The sequence below is a fragment of the Etheostoma spectabile genome, chromosome 3 (assembly GCF_008692095.1).
Source record: "Etheostoma spectabile isolate EspeVRDwgs_2016 chromosome 3, UIUC_Espe_1.0, whole genome shotgun sequence".
Classification (NCBI taxonomy): domain Eukaryota; kingdom Metazoa; phylum Chordata; class Actinopteri; order Perciformes; family Percidae; genus Etheostoma; species Etheostoma spectabile.
The window spans coordinates 4,178,917-4,193,514 of NC_045735.1; the positions used below are offsets into that span (position 1 = coordinate 4,178,917).

General features: G+C 41.8%; 1 protein-coding gene across 10 annotated transcripts in view; it reads right to left on the reverse strand.

Annotated features, from left to right (window-relative positions):
• phldb1b (pleckstrin homology-like domain, family B, member 1b) overlaps window positions 1-14,598 on the reverse strand; it is an 86,002-nt gene that overhangs the window by 26,750 nt on the left and 44,654 nt on the right. For 8 of the 10 annotated variants that reach the window (XM_032510439.1, XM_032510434.1, XM_032510417.1 and 5 more), the window contains exon 7: window positions 287-604. In XM_032510439.1, coding sequence (XP_032366330.1) covers window positions 287-604 — 318 coding nt within the window. The remainder of the gene's footprint in view (window positions 1-286; window positions 605-14,598) is intronic. The other 2 variants (XM_032510456.1, XM_032510455.1) reach the window with 1 other exon arrangement.

Genomic DNA, 14,598 nt, shown 5'->3' on the forward strand with positions numbered 1-14,598 from the left:
TGTCCCCGTTTTAAGTTTTACAAAAAGAAAAACATGACGTGTTTTGGAGGTATATACGCTTCTGATCTGAAAATGTCCCCGGATTTTGTCTGAGAAATCTGGTCAATTTAGGCTTAAACATTCCCTTTCTTCTGGAGCCCAAGGAGCATCCTAAAGGACTCCTGGTAGTCACTCAACCTCACTTTTAACCACTGATTTAGCAAAGCCAAGCACATTATTTGCACATGCTGGTTCCACAGTGGCATGCAGAGAGTGTCTTTGTTGGGAAATAAGCATTCCCTCTGACCTGTCTGTCTCCATTGTGCAGTGTTGATGCTGTGCTGAGAGCAGGGGATGTCCTCACCTCCTGATGAGTGCTCTCTGTACTACTACACTCCTCCTTCAGGTTCTCCTCATCACTCTCTCTCTGTCTCTGCAGCAGGCGGAGAGTGGCTGAGGACGGTGTCCCTCCTAGGACATTCTCCATGGACGGTCTCCGCCCTGAGCCATCTCCCAGTCCCCCGGGGAAACCTGTCCTCCCTGAGCCCAGGGGGTCCAGGCCGGGGCTCTCTCCTTTGTTGTATTCAGCACAGAGGTTTAGGATGGTCTCAAGTCGCTGTCTCTCCTGTAGAAAAATATACACATGACCAATGAGGGATATCGTTACATTATGTGCATCAATATGGATTTTAACCTGAGCCTTTGTTTGAACATGACACAAAGGCTGCCAAGATACCTAAATTAAAATCTGACTGACAAGCTGTATCCATTTTTTAAATAAAGTTCCAATATTAGCTTTATATTTTAACACAGTGATATATATATATATATATATTTTTTTTTTCTTTCTTTTTATCTATTTTTTTATTTCTTTGTTCTTGCTAAAAACTGCTGCTGGAACTTTCAATTTCCTGCGGGAGTCATCCCAAAGGATCAATAAAGAGAAGTCTAAGTCTAAGTCTCTATAAATGTAACTAGCCTATATTAGATTACATCTAGCTGTGGTAGGGAATATGTCCTTGCTATCTAATTTCCTGTTTGAGTGCTGGGTGTTGGGATGAGCCAGCGACTGATGACAATCTGAAGATGGGCAGCTCAGACAGAGAAGCAGAAAGCAGGCCTGATGCTGAATTAAATGGCTAAATTTAGTAACATTAATACCAGTATGAAACCCAATCTGATGATCTAACACGAGAATAAAGTAAGTGAAATATGCCGCCCAGTCTCAGTTTGCGTAAGCGAAGACATTTAGTTTGTCATGACCTCTCTCACCCTTGAAACAACACAGCAGCCTTCACTGTCCTGCCCCCTGGGTGCTGCGTGGGAGTCAGACTCTGTGACTGACTGGTTGTCCAGCTGTCACTATGAGGGGTCAGCCCACCTATGGGGGGGGCCTGGCAGACCAGGCCAACAGGGTGGCCTCTAAACTCTAAATGTCAGCTGCTGTCTGCTGCTGCACCCCTCTGCTGCAGACACAAGGACTCCAAGGTCTGCAGAGCCTCACACATCACTATGAGCCTTAAATAATTACTGCTGTTTGGGAGATGGTCTCATTGGTACACTTAGATGTTTGGTAACGGAAAATCAGATATCAAGTTAATGAATCACTGGCTCCTGCTCAGACTATACACTGAATTTAGAGGCCAACGGTAATATATAAAAAGACAATCTCATATCAACATTAAAGCAAATGGTAATGTGTGCCAGAGGCTGTTCTAATGTACATAAAGAAAGGTAGATAATACACTATTTTAAACATACACTGAGATACGAGACGTTGAAGGTTCTTGAAAAAGCCAGTAAGTGGACTATGAGTCAAGTAGCAAGAACTTGTTTACTACTTGGTATGTAGTCAATTCAATTTCAATTCAGTTATCTTGAGACACTTAACAGATAGAGTAGGTCTAGACCACACTCCACAATTTACAAAGACCCATCAATTCCAGTAATTCCCCCAAGAGCAAGCATTTAGTGCAACAATGGCGATGAAATACTCCCTTTTAGGCAGAAACCTTGAGTGGTGAGGAAAACTCCATTTCAGGGAGAAACACTGAAAATATTTAGAAAATATCAATGTTTCTGAAAGAAGATATACTATGTAGTGTGTTGAAAAGATACCCATTAAGTATACTATACTTTGTATATGTTCATCTTTCAAAATTAAATGTAACCAAGGTAATAAAACAACATCAGATAATGCTTTTTTTTTTTTCTTGGGCTGAACTGGTCACTGTGACCACAAGTGGCAATTATTAGATAATGGTAAATGCTAAAACGTAGTAACACAAAAACCCTATGAGAAAACAAGGTAGAGTTGGAGTGACCCTGCCCGGAGGAAGCCTGGGTCTGAAGCCAGGCCCAGATGGAGGGCTCCTCAGCGAGCACCTGGTGGCCAGGTTTGCCACGGAGCCCGGCCGGGCACAGCCCAAAAAAGCTACGTGGCACCTCTCTCTCCAGCCCATGGGCCCACCACCTGTGGGAAGAATCTCTGGGGTCAGGTGCACTGCCACATGGGTGGCAGTGAAGGTCAGGGGCCTCGACGGACCAGACCCCGGCGGCTCTGGCCCTGCTGTCTCTGGGGATGTGGAATGTGACCTCTCTGTAGGGGGAAGAAGCCAGAGCTTGTGCTCACAAGCCTCTGGCTGAGCGCCGCTACATTGGAGTTTACCCCGGTGGACGAGAGAGTTGCCTCCCTTCGCCTCCCTACGCCTCCGGGTGGTGGGGGGGATACTCTGACTGTTGTTTGTGCACATGCACCAAACAAGAGTTTGGAGTATTCAGCCTTCTTGGAGACCTTAAATGGAGACCTGTATAGGGCTCCAGTAGGTGACTCCATAGTTCTGCTGGGAGACTTCCACGCACACATGGGCAATGTTGGAGATACATGGATAGGTGTGACAGGGAGGAACAGCCTCACTGATCTTTTGTTGGACTTCTGTGCTAGTCATGGATTGTCTATAACAAACACCATGTTCAAGCATAGGGATGTTCATAAGTGTACGTGGTACCAGAGAATCCTAGGCCAAAGGTCAATGATAGATTTTATAATTGTTTCATCTCATCTGAGGCTGCATGTTTTGGACACTTGGGTGAAGAGAGGGGCGGAGCTGTCAGCTGATCACCATCTGGTGGTGAGTTGGGTCAGCGGGTGGGAGAAGACTCTGGACAGACCTGGTACGCCCAAACAGGTAGTGTGGGAAAATTGGAAATCTTTGGAGGAGGCCCCTGTCCGACAGACTTTTAACTCACACCTCCAGCGGAGCTTTTCGTGCATCCCTTTGGAGGATAGGGGCATTGAACCTGAGTGGACAATGTTCATCCAGAAATGCTGAAAGATCTGGGTGTGGAGGGGCTGTCTTTGTCACCAATCCTGTTTGTAGTATTTATGGACAGGATATCAAGGTTAAGTTGGGGTGGGGAGAGGTTGCAGTTCAGTGGGCTGAGGATCACATCGCTGCTTTTTGTGGATGTTGTAGTCCTGATAGCATCATCGGCCTGTGACCTTGAGCACTCACCGGATTGATTCGCAGCCAAGTGTGAAGTGGCTGGGATGATCAACATCTCACTGAGGCCATGGTTCTCAGCAGGAAACCGTTGGAGTGCCTTCTTCAGGTAGGATATGAATCCTTACCCCAAGTGAAAGAGTTTAAATACCTTGGGGTCTTGTTCGCGAGTGAGAAGACAATGGAGCGGGAGATTGGTCGGAGAATCAGCGCAGCAGGTGCGGTATTACATTCAATGTATTGCACCGTTGTGACTAAAAGAGAGCTGAGCCAAAGGCAAAGCTCTCCATCTACCGGTCAGTTTTCGTTCCTACCCTCACCTATGGTCATGAAGGCTGGGTCATGACCGAAAGAACGAGAACCAGGGTAGTTTGGGGGTCCGCTGCTGGAGCTGCTGCCCCTGCGACCCGATACCAGATGAAGATTGATGAATGGATGGATGGACAGAAGTACAAGTAAAGAATAAATAATGTTAGCTTTGGCTAATGTTAAACAACAGTGTGTTTTATTGCATGTGAGTTCCGCATTGCATTTAAAAAGAGAATGAGTGCCATTTCTTCTTTCCAAAACATCAAGTCTCAGTTTGAGGTTTTGATGAAGAATGTAGAAACACAACTGTAAGTACTTGCATTGTGACTTTAAATCCAGTTTCAGCTGGTTTACCATGATGCCAAGATAAACTTAACATTGATAGAAAACTCACACCAATTGCAATTCAAACCAAAAATATCAGTCAGCTTTGAAAAACTCAAACTATAAGTCCTTAACTCTCTCCTCCCAAAAAAATATTTTTTTTTGCTTGTTGTTAAAGTGAAAGGTTTTGGAGCCAAAGAAGCATTGTGCTAATTTAAACTCCTATGCACTGGTTCATGGCTAAATCTGTATCTTGTAGTGTAGGAACACTTGGCAGCAATATTGTTCTCACACATAAATAAATGCCCTGGTGTATCTTCTCCCTTCGACTCCAGTGAGCACATTGAGCCTACTGAGAGAGTATCTGCATGATTAGGAGCTACAGCCCCACCATTAGCTTCAACCTGTAATCTGGGACCAGTTAGCTTTCATCTGAGTGGGTGGGAGTAAAAGACCCCTTTGGGCCGTGGAACCGTGATGTATGTATTCAAGAGAAAAGAGTCAAACTTCAAACATTTACTGGCAAGTCAACAACTACTCATCAGACCTCCCACTCAACATCTGCTTCAACATACACACAAATTAGACAACTCAGTGTTCTGACGCCTGTCTCGGTTTTGTCAAGAAAGCTGATTGAGAGCCTGCGCTATCATTTTCTCATTTGATTGCCAGACAGGCCTTAGACTACCAAACCTGTATGATGGATGAGTAGCAGGATCACAGACAGATTTCATGCCATAAAATGTGTTTGGCCTCAAAATAAATCTACTTGACGCCAGACAAATGCAAACTGTTCTGAAATTATATATAGCTAATCATCTGCATGTTGACACATTTGTAGAAATCCCATATTTCCTGTGTTTTCTTATGTGGGGCTTTTAAATGCCAGAGGATTTTTTTGGTTATGTTCTAAGGTTGTTACTGCTACAGACACTAAAAATCCTTAGTTTAAAAGTCTCTAGGTTTCTCTGTAGAGAGCGGTCCCTTAGGGCTCTGGAAACTGGCTGGGAAGGAACAAGGTGGTACATCAGTGTGTTAATCCAAACCTTTTTACTAGATGCCAAGCTTTTACAGCCCAGAAACAGGGAGCTTTTGGCTTGAACAACATAATTCCATAATAGTTAAAAGCAAATACAGGCCTCTCTGGTTTCCTCTAATCAATGACAATGAAATAATTCCTGAAATATAGCAAACAACTATAGTCTTTTTATTTAGCCTGTAACAAAAGGTTTCCCAACCATTAACCTAAAATCTGTCAATAATTCACTTGGACGCTGGAATAAAGAATCAAAAATCTGGGTTTACTCACTCTCATTATGGACACTGTGACACATTACAGCTCAAACTTGGAAATGAGGCACATATTTAAGCAAAGACAGCTTGGCGAAAAGACAGATGAACAAATACTGGCTTTTAAAAGGTGGTACCACTCCCCCGACAACACCATAACAACAAAGCCCCACCCTCTGGTAGGATAAGAGGGTGATAGTGACAGAGCTTTACAAAAACACTTAATCATCGGCTGTTCAGAGAAGCTTCTAACACATGAACCAAAAGCTTAATATTGATTCATATCGGAGCTGTTTTCAAGATAAGAATATGGCAGGTGTGCAAAACAACAAACTGCTATCTTCACTTACAGCATGCTAATCAACAGATTTCACATGTGCGACACAAAAAAGGCTAGCATGCATAATGTTAGCCACTTGTAAACTTCATCAGGACAAGGCAAAAATGATATTCCTAATTTGTGAATACATGCCAAAAACTACAACAGGACATTACCAATTCAGTGAATGTACTCAATCATGTACTGTGTGTCTGTCTGTGTGTGTGTTGTGTTATTTTAGGGCAAACATTCAGAAGAAAGAGACACTTGAATACTGAAAAACAAAATCAAACCCTGACACTGCAGGCTTAGGGGTAAAAAGAATTGGACTAGCTATAAAGGCTAAATAAATAGCAGCTGAAAAAAGTGGGTGTGAATTCATTTAGCAATAATAATAGTCAGTAACGCCAATTTTAGTGTGTTCTCTGAAGTCGCCTATTCCTTTCCCTACATGTAATTTGAAATAAGTTAGCTTGCTAGTAAATATTAACATAATGTATCATATCAACACATTAGAGCCACTACTACAACATTTAATATTACTATATACAATATCCATTTTGTGAACGTTTATATCAGATATTTAGGAAGCTAACAAGCTACATTGTTAACATGTATAGTACCTGTCCTGTTAGCTCCAGCTTTCCTCTTTCACACCTGACCCAATTAAGACCCACACGTGACACCTTAATAACATCATTAGACCAGGTGTGGAAGAGAGCTGGAAGAAAACATTAGTTTTTATGACTGTTGCACTGGATACATGAGGGTTTACCGACTCCTTTTTTGGAAGTATACCAACTGAATTTTCATTAACAGTTGTATTAAGTGTGACATTTTCCAACTTCTCGTCAAATACAAGGTTTTTTTCTAAAGGAAGCTGAAACAGCCACAGTGAGCCCTGCTGGGTCTCCAGGGCATTAAGAGAAAAGCCAAGTCACAAGTCTGAAATTACCAACAATGTGATACACACATAAAGCCATGTTTGTTAAACACCTCCTGAAAAGCAGTGAAGTCATACACTAGCAGTACTATTTAAAAACACAGACTGACTCGGTGCCTTTCTGTACATATAGAACATATCAACTATGAACGAATAATATCTTAAAATAAAGTATTTCCTAGAAAGTTTTTCAGACTATATTTATTGTCAACAAGTCAACTTCATAAAGTAAAGCAATGAAACATTACAGTGAGTAGGTTATTCTAGCTGCAAAATTAACAGCTGGTGTAAATCCCATACATGTGAGTTTGTATGAAAAGGCTTAGTGCAGGCTGAAGGTTCTCTAGACTCGGTGTCTATCAGAAGGGAGGGGGGTGAAACTTTCAGACAACCGCAAGTTTGTAGAGGAATGCCTGGTTCCCAGAGTTCTCCCAGCTCCAGCCTGCATCTACCCCCAGACACCGTTTCACACATTCCACAGCCCTCTACGTTTCACCTAGTGGGTGGCTCTCATGACAACTGGGTTAGATAAAAACAGTTGCTGCTGATGATGAATCTTTCAAAATTTGGCTATTAAGGTCCCAGCGGTAAACGTATGAATGGCATTAACAATATAATTAACACTAGCACACAAACTAAGGCATAATCAAGAGGACATTAATGTTGCAGAGGAGCCTGCCTTGGCACTAGATAAAAAACTACATATATTAAAATTGATGCATTGATATATATATATGTGATATGTCAATAGGGAGTTCATTCCACCATTTAGGAGCCAGGACAGCAAACCATAGGGATTTCGTGTGTGATTAGTGATTATTATAGTGGTCCCTCGCTGAGAGGGGAAACAAGCAGGTTGGCTGATGCACAGCGGAGTGGGGGGGTCGGGGTATAGGGTTTGACCATAGCGTTGCTCTAAACTCATTATGGAGTAATATTTAGTCAACTGCTGTTTAGTCTTTGTAGTGTTTTAATGGAGGCAACAATGTTATTTTGTTAAGCATTTTCTACAATAAGTTTTCAGGAATTAAGAATAATGCCATTCATTAATTAATTCATTCTTTTGGTACTGTTTATTAATGTAACATCCTACATCTCACTCACAGTCAGTTTTCCTCATTTAGTCAGTATAGTCTCCTCACTTTACGCTTTACTTTCCTTATTTTCATCCTCCCAGCAGTCAGCATCTCTTCCTCATGTTTCCCTCTCTCCCCCCAGAGTCAGTGTCTCCTGTTTTCTCTCTCTTGCCCTTTAATGTTTCTCTCCCCTCCTCTTCCCCGAGCGCCCCAGGGCCAATCCCCATATGTGTAACTTTGATCAGAGCAGTTACTTTATAAATTTACTACCATACTTTCTTTGCCGTGTTCACAGACGTCACAGACGTAAACAGAAATCCCCGCGCATATTATTTCCAGAGTTAACTGGGAAAGTTCAACAGAGCCTTATTTTCTACATATACGGTATATCTGCAGGGGCTTCGTAACAGTCTGCAAAACAAACTCCATTCACGATCTGACTCTGATCCTTGGAGGGTTCATCGTGTTCAGGTCCCAGAGGAGGAACAAACAGATGATCTTAACAAGAGATATTTCTGTTTTATTTTCTGCTGCTGCATCTTTTCTTTCCCCCTGTGTGGTACACATAAGCATCAAAGCCAGGCAAAGGGAATAGGACAAGGAGGCTCTCCACGGCAGCCAACCTCTCTGAATAATAAGCCGGTGGTCCTTCATATTGATGTCACTGGTGTGTCCCGGTGGGGGCAACTGGCATTTAAACCACTGAAGCTTCTTCTTCAACTGGGATCCAAGCCCAGGAGGCATCTCTCAATGTGAGGACTGGGTTCCAATTATTATGTCAAGCACTTCCAGCGTAGACAACAAATGACACCTCGAAGACTAGATACAGTGATTAAAGCCGAGATGGGAGTTGTATTCTCACATCCTCTAAACACTGCTGCCGATAATAAGCAGGCTTACGGCTCGATTATTGTTATAGGATAGAGATAACACCGCGTCTGAAAGATCTGCAGTCAGTTGCGTCAGCTTTGTTAAGTTAAATTTGCTGTGCACAAGAAATGATGAGATTAAATATATGTAAGTCATTTGCAGCTGGTTGGAAGAGTAGTGAAGTGCTGTACTGTATATCCATGTGAGACTGTTTAGCTGGAGGAGATTTAGAGAGCATAGCAGGCAAAGTAAATAGCAGTACCAAGCTGTCAAACTGGAGCTTAACAGCCACGTTACTATTCAAGGAGCTCTACGTAAATTATAATGTATGTTTCTTATTAGAAAAAACTGACTGCAAATAGTGTCATTATCATTCTAAAAAAGATTTTTGTATATGTATTTCGCTGAATTATTTTATGGAATTCTGTAGCATTAAAACAGTCAGGAAATTTTACAATATCGAAGAAGCTCTTCAACCTCATCTGACGGTATGTATTTACTCAGCCAGTTAATTGATTAGTCGATCTACAGCAAGAAAATCAACAACCATTTGGCTAATGACTTAACCAAGAAACAAGGATAAGAGTCTACAGCCATGCTAGTATCTCTGCGAGGCTGATGTGTTTTGAGTGAAATGCTAACATAAGCATGCTAATGTGTTTATGTTTAGCAGGTAATGATGACCACGGTCAATGGCTTTGTATAGCATGTTAGCATGCTAACATTTCATGACAAGAAAAGAACTGAGGGGGAGTATGACTTAAGTTTCTACTTAACCTCATCCTTTCTTTCCCAAACATAAATATCCCTGTCCCTTTCCTCTAAAACAATCTCTGGTATCCATCATCATTATAACCACATGCCAATCTTCTGCTCCATGTAAATCTGCTGCCTCAGTGAAGCTACAGCATGACTCGGTGACCTCTTGACCTTTATCTGTAATAAGCTCAATCTCTGATAAATTGTTTTCACTTTAGTGCCTATTTCTGTCATGTCTTATTGTCCACTACATAAATGTATTTGCATGTGGATACACTCGAACAAGGTGCCTTTCTAGTTAAATGGAAACAGCAGCTCCTTCTATTATAGCTGAGTTACTATATTTCCAGGCCTAACATGTAAACTGTACTTTATGTACTAAAATGTAGTTTTTAGAGGTTATTTTGTGCGTTTTATCATTTATTACACACTGCAGGAGTCACTTGGTTATGTCACTTTTGAATGCACCTAAAGAGCAAGTTTCTACCTGCCCCTTCAGTTTACTGCAGAACTGACATATCCACACACACTACAGATTAGGCCGTTCCAACTGCCATAACATGATACATCCATGTAACATATTTTTCAAGCCCGACTCGTGAGGTCTCCCGTGCAGAAAAGCAGTATGAGGGCCTGAAAGCCCCCATTGTTAATGATTGAGCCAGCTTGTAACCATAGCATCACATGTACTGTAGGCAACAGGCCTTTCCAGATACTGTGTGTAATATCCAAATCAAAACCAAAGGCCCCATCCCAGGAACATCACTAGTCTATTTAAGTCCATTCAGAGAGCAACAACTGGCAGAGCTTTGTTAATATTAGCAGTGGCATCTGTTACCTTCATGAGTGCTGCCACGCTGTTGAGAAAGGCCGGCTTCTCTTTAGCCAGATCGAGCAGATACACCATGGCCTGCTCCCTGCTCGGACCTCGTCTTGGCCCCGGTACAGTCCTGCTGCCACCCAGCATGTGATGCCAGTCCATGACACACACACACACACACACACACATTACCACCTTACACACACACTCAGGATCTTTACTCTACAGCTCTGTAACAAGAGTGTAAGATGTTGCAGCTCCCTGCGCTTCCACACGGCTCCTCCTGTACTGTAAAGTGATTTAACAACTGACTGTGCTACTTTGGTACAGATGGAGAGCAGGCTACCTCCCACCACAGTGCCCCCCCCCCCCCCAACCAGACCCCACCACTCAGGTCTTGTGAGAGGAGGTGAGGCATCCATGTGAACAGGGGCGGAGTTAGAGTATCATAATGTTTAGGGACTTCCTCATTTGGGAGGTGGCTTGCTGGCTGGTTCTAAGAAAAGCAGAGGGGCTCCCTTTATATACCGAGTAGAACTTAACACTGGATGCACTGCTTGCACTTTATTGAAATAGGATAATACATTTCAGCCAGGCAAAAGTTGTACTAATTTTTGTTTCAGTTGTCAAATGCAGAAAAATGTAACAAACCAGGTTCAAAAACATGCTTTGAAGTACGTTCAGCTTTAAGTGAGGCTGATATTTGTTGCATATGTGCACATAATTGGTATGGAATTTGTCTTTTTTTTTTTTTTTACTGTTTAATAATGCAGCAAATAAGGGAAACTCTTTGAAGTGGTTTGTGATGAATTTAACATTAAGTAGAAGCATATAAACATCCCCACAGACAATTATATTGTGAGGGTGAGACTGCATAAGGAGGGAGGCCACTGAAGAAGGTCTTACTTAGACTTATCCCGACATTGAAGTTCGGAGTTTGAAATCCAATATGGCGACAATAATAACGTTCTTAGGAACTTTCTTCAAACTTTATTTTTTGTCCCCGGAGGGAAATTGGTTTTGCTGCAAGGTAGGAAGTGAATCATGACTATAATGTCTCTATGTGCTAATAGTGTTTCACACTCGCTCTGTAGAGACCCAAAGTGTTCAACTTTAAATAAATAAATGACATTATGAAATAAATAAATCATATGAATACATTTCAGAATTAATGAAATAACACAAACCAATGTTTCAGCTCATTATTATGAAATGTCATTCATTTATGCTTTTTGTCCCAATATCAAAGTTTATTGCATTTTTCTGTGGATTCACTCTTTAATAACATTTAGACAGTTAGACGACCCCCTCTAGTGGAGAGGTCGCCACACAGCAGACTGCACTGCGGCCATTAGGACCAAATCCTTATAGTAGAACAATATGAGCAAAACAAGTCAGTCCGAGATACTGCCTCCTCTGCTGTATATTCTCTGCTGATCAATTAAACATCATGGGGAGAATAAAAGCAACACTGCATCAGTGACATGATGCGTCCTAATCTGGAACGTGGCATATTTGTTGGCGTTGTCTCAAGACTGGATTACGGCAGCTTTCCTTTGGACGGACAGGGAAACGGATTTATCGCTGTCCCTGATTAAGAGTCAACTCAACTGTCTTATCTGTTCAAGCCTGTTTAGATTTCAACCCCAAAACAGTAAAAAATTATAGTCATCTGCCTTGTGGTTACGTGCAAATTGGAAGCCAGAACCTGTAGTCTAAACATGTATTGCTATGCTTTTTTCCTCTACAGGCATTACAGAAAACTTGTGTGCAATTCTGCAAAAAATCCCCTTCAGCATGAAAACCGTAACACCCGCTGGTCAGTGGGTTTGCACCGCACTGTGTCCGTGTAGGTGCAGGATATATTTGGCAGCCTAGGTAGGCAGGTCGGGTGTCCCACAGTAGCTGGATATATTTGGCTGTGCTTTGGAAGATGATGGTATACATATGTGGTGTTCTGTGTGAGGGTATATTTGTTCTGCCAATCCTCATTAACAGTAGCAAAGATGCAAACCATGCAGGAGAGACATTTCTCCGTGTCACGTACAGCCGGCATGTGTGACATCCAGCTGGGCTGGAACATGACAGAGCAGTGCAGACAAAGGGGCAAGAAAAAGACAGAGCAGACTGGTCCGGGTTGTTGGTGGTGGCCTGCCGCGTGATGTAAAGGGCAAAACTCCCTTTTAAATTGCCACTACATGAAATATCTGCCAAAGGCAACATATTCAGAACTAAAGCACCCTCCCTGATATTTCAAGAGCAATTCACAAAAGAATTGACCCGAGTCCTGGGACTTGAGTGTCTGGGGAAAAAAGCCAAATGAAAGCTTTTATTAAGGTTGTATTAACCAATAAGTGAATCTTTACTGTTAGAAAAATAAAACTGTTAGACTGAATATCTCTCTCTTTGTATCACTTATAATAGCCATCCTTGTCTAAAGCACTCAAGGTCACATAGTTCACAGCAGAACTTCTTCCCTTTTCCACCCCAGTTTTGTTCTTGTCTTTTAGATGGCGCAGCTGCATAGAAGTGGGAGGGGGGTTTCAGTGTATAACTGGAAACTGAAGAAGTTGTTTTTAGTCCATCTCTGTACTCATTGAAGTGTATGTGATCGGCTCCTTGCGCAAGTAAACAAAGTTAAAGTGACTCCAGTGACTCTTGGTCGTCTTTTACCGTCTTTAACATTAACCATACTTCCAGCAGCACCCAGTAGCCTTTGCAACAACACGGGACTCTGGCTGAGTCTGCCCCCTCCCTGCTATCACCACACAACCAAGTCAAGCATGCTAATTACAGTGGGAATCAACAGGAGTTCTTCACAAAAAGATAATATACCAAAAAAAATAGTGTAATATAACAAGTAAAAAAAAAAAAAATAGCAAATTCATTTTTTATTATTCTCAAGTGAGTTGAGAGATTAGCTCAATTTTGTGCCTATTCAAAGAAGTAGCAGACCCATACCGGTCTGATCAAATATGATACAAAAAACAACAACAAGGGAACGCGCTCATTCAAAACAATGGTGTAATCTTTAACGTCATAGGAAAGAAGACAGCGTGCATGTCTGGACAGACGAAGCACGCTGCGACTCGGCTCACATGCCAAGTGTGTTTTTTGCCAAGTCAGCGTGTCAGTCAGACGGCCATGTGGAGAGAGCAGTGCCAGGCTGGACAGCTTGGATCAGATGGACACAGGACAACCGTGTTCCCTGCAGACTGGTCATCAGAGAGGGCTTACCTCCGGGCTCCAAAGGAAAACGGAATTAAGAGGAATTAAATCATATTTAAGGAGTTTTCCTCGTCGTTTCACACTGCTATCATTTAACTGATATATTTTTTACATGACACTGCCCACAACAGACATTTCAGGCAGATGCACATTTTTTAAATGTGAACATTTGCTTTCTCATAAGTAAAGAATTACCTAAGTATTTAGTTGTGTTACTTGTTTCATGTCAGGGTAGAAAAGTCTTCTCTGAAACATCATGGGGAAACTAAAACCCTCAGCAGGATAACAATATAATGTGGAATCACAACGTTGATGATAAGCTGTTCAGGGGCAAATCCAGCAATTTAGTAAAAAACACTTTTATAAAGTTAAAGGGGCCCTTTGCTGCATGTCATTCCCCCTCTCTCCCCACCTTCCACATCTTCGGCTGTCCTATACAACTAAAGGCCTAAAAATGCCTAAAAAATAATGTAAAAAATATAAAGAAAATAATAAAGTCAAACAGTAACTAAATATATCACAGTAAATGCTAATACATGTGTTAGGTTCAACAATCAGTATATAAATTGACTTAAAAATGTCTTTAATAGAACTTCCACACAGATAAAAATACTGTAACCTCTGGTTGCTGTATTATTTGTTTATTGAAAGGTCGCTTTATTACTGTCACATCATACTGTGTTTTGGGTTGAAAGCCCTTTAAAACGGTCTCCATGATTTTAATATAACATAACTAACTGACAAAACTCAACAAATTAACACGATCTTTGTAAAATATTCCAAAACCGTGGCATTGACCGGAGAATCAAGCAGAGGACTCTGGCGTGCTGATTGCCATGGAAACAGGAGCTGTCTTTGTGTCCCTAGTTTATAACACAGGTTTTCTATCAAATAGCCTGTTTGAAGTCTTTCAGTATTTCCACTAATTGCATTGAAAAAGCCTTAATGCCACACTATAAATATTTCATATCAAAGGTCCCATGGCATTTCACTTTATGAAGTTTTTAACATTAATATAAGCTCCCCCAGCCTGCCTATGGTCCCCCAGTGGCTAGAAAGGGCAACCAAAACTTGGGTATCCTGCTCTTCCTCTGAGAAAATGAAAGCTCAGATGGGCCGATTTGGAGCCTTGCTCCTCATGAGGTCATAAGGGGCAAGGTTACCTCCCATTTCTCTGC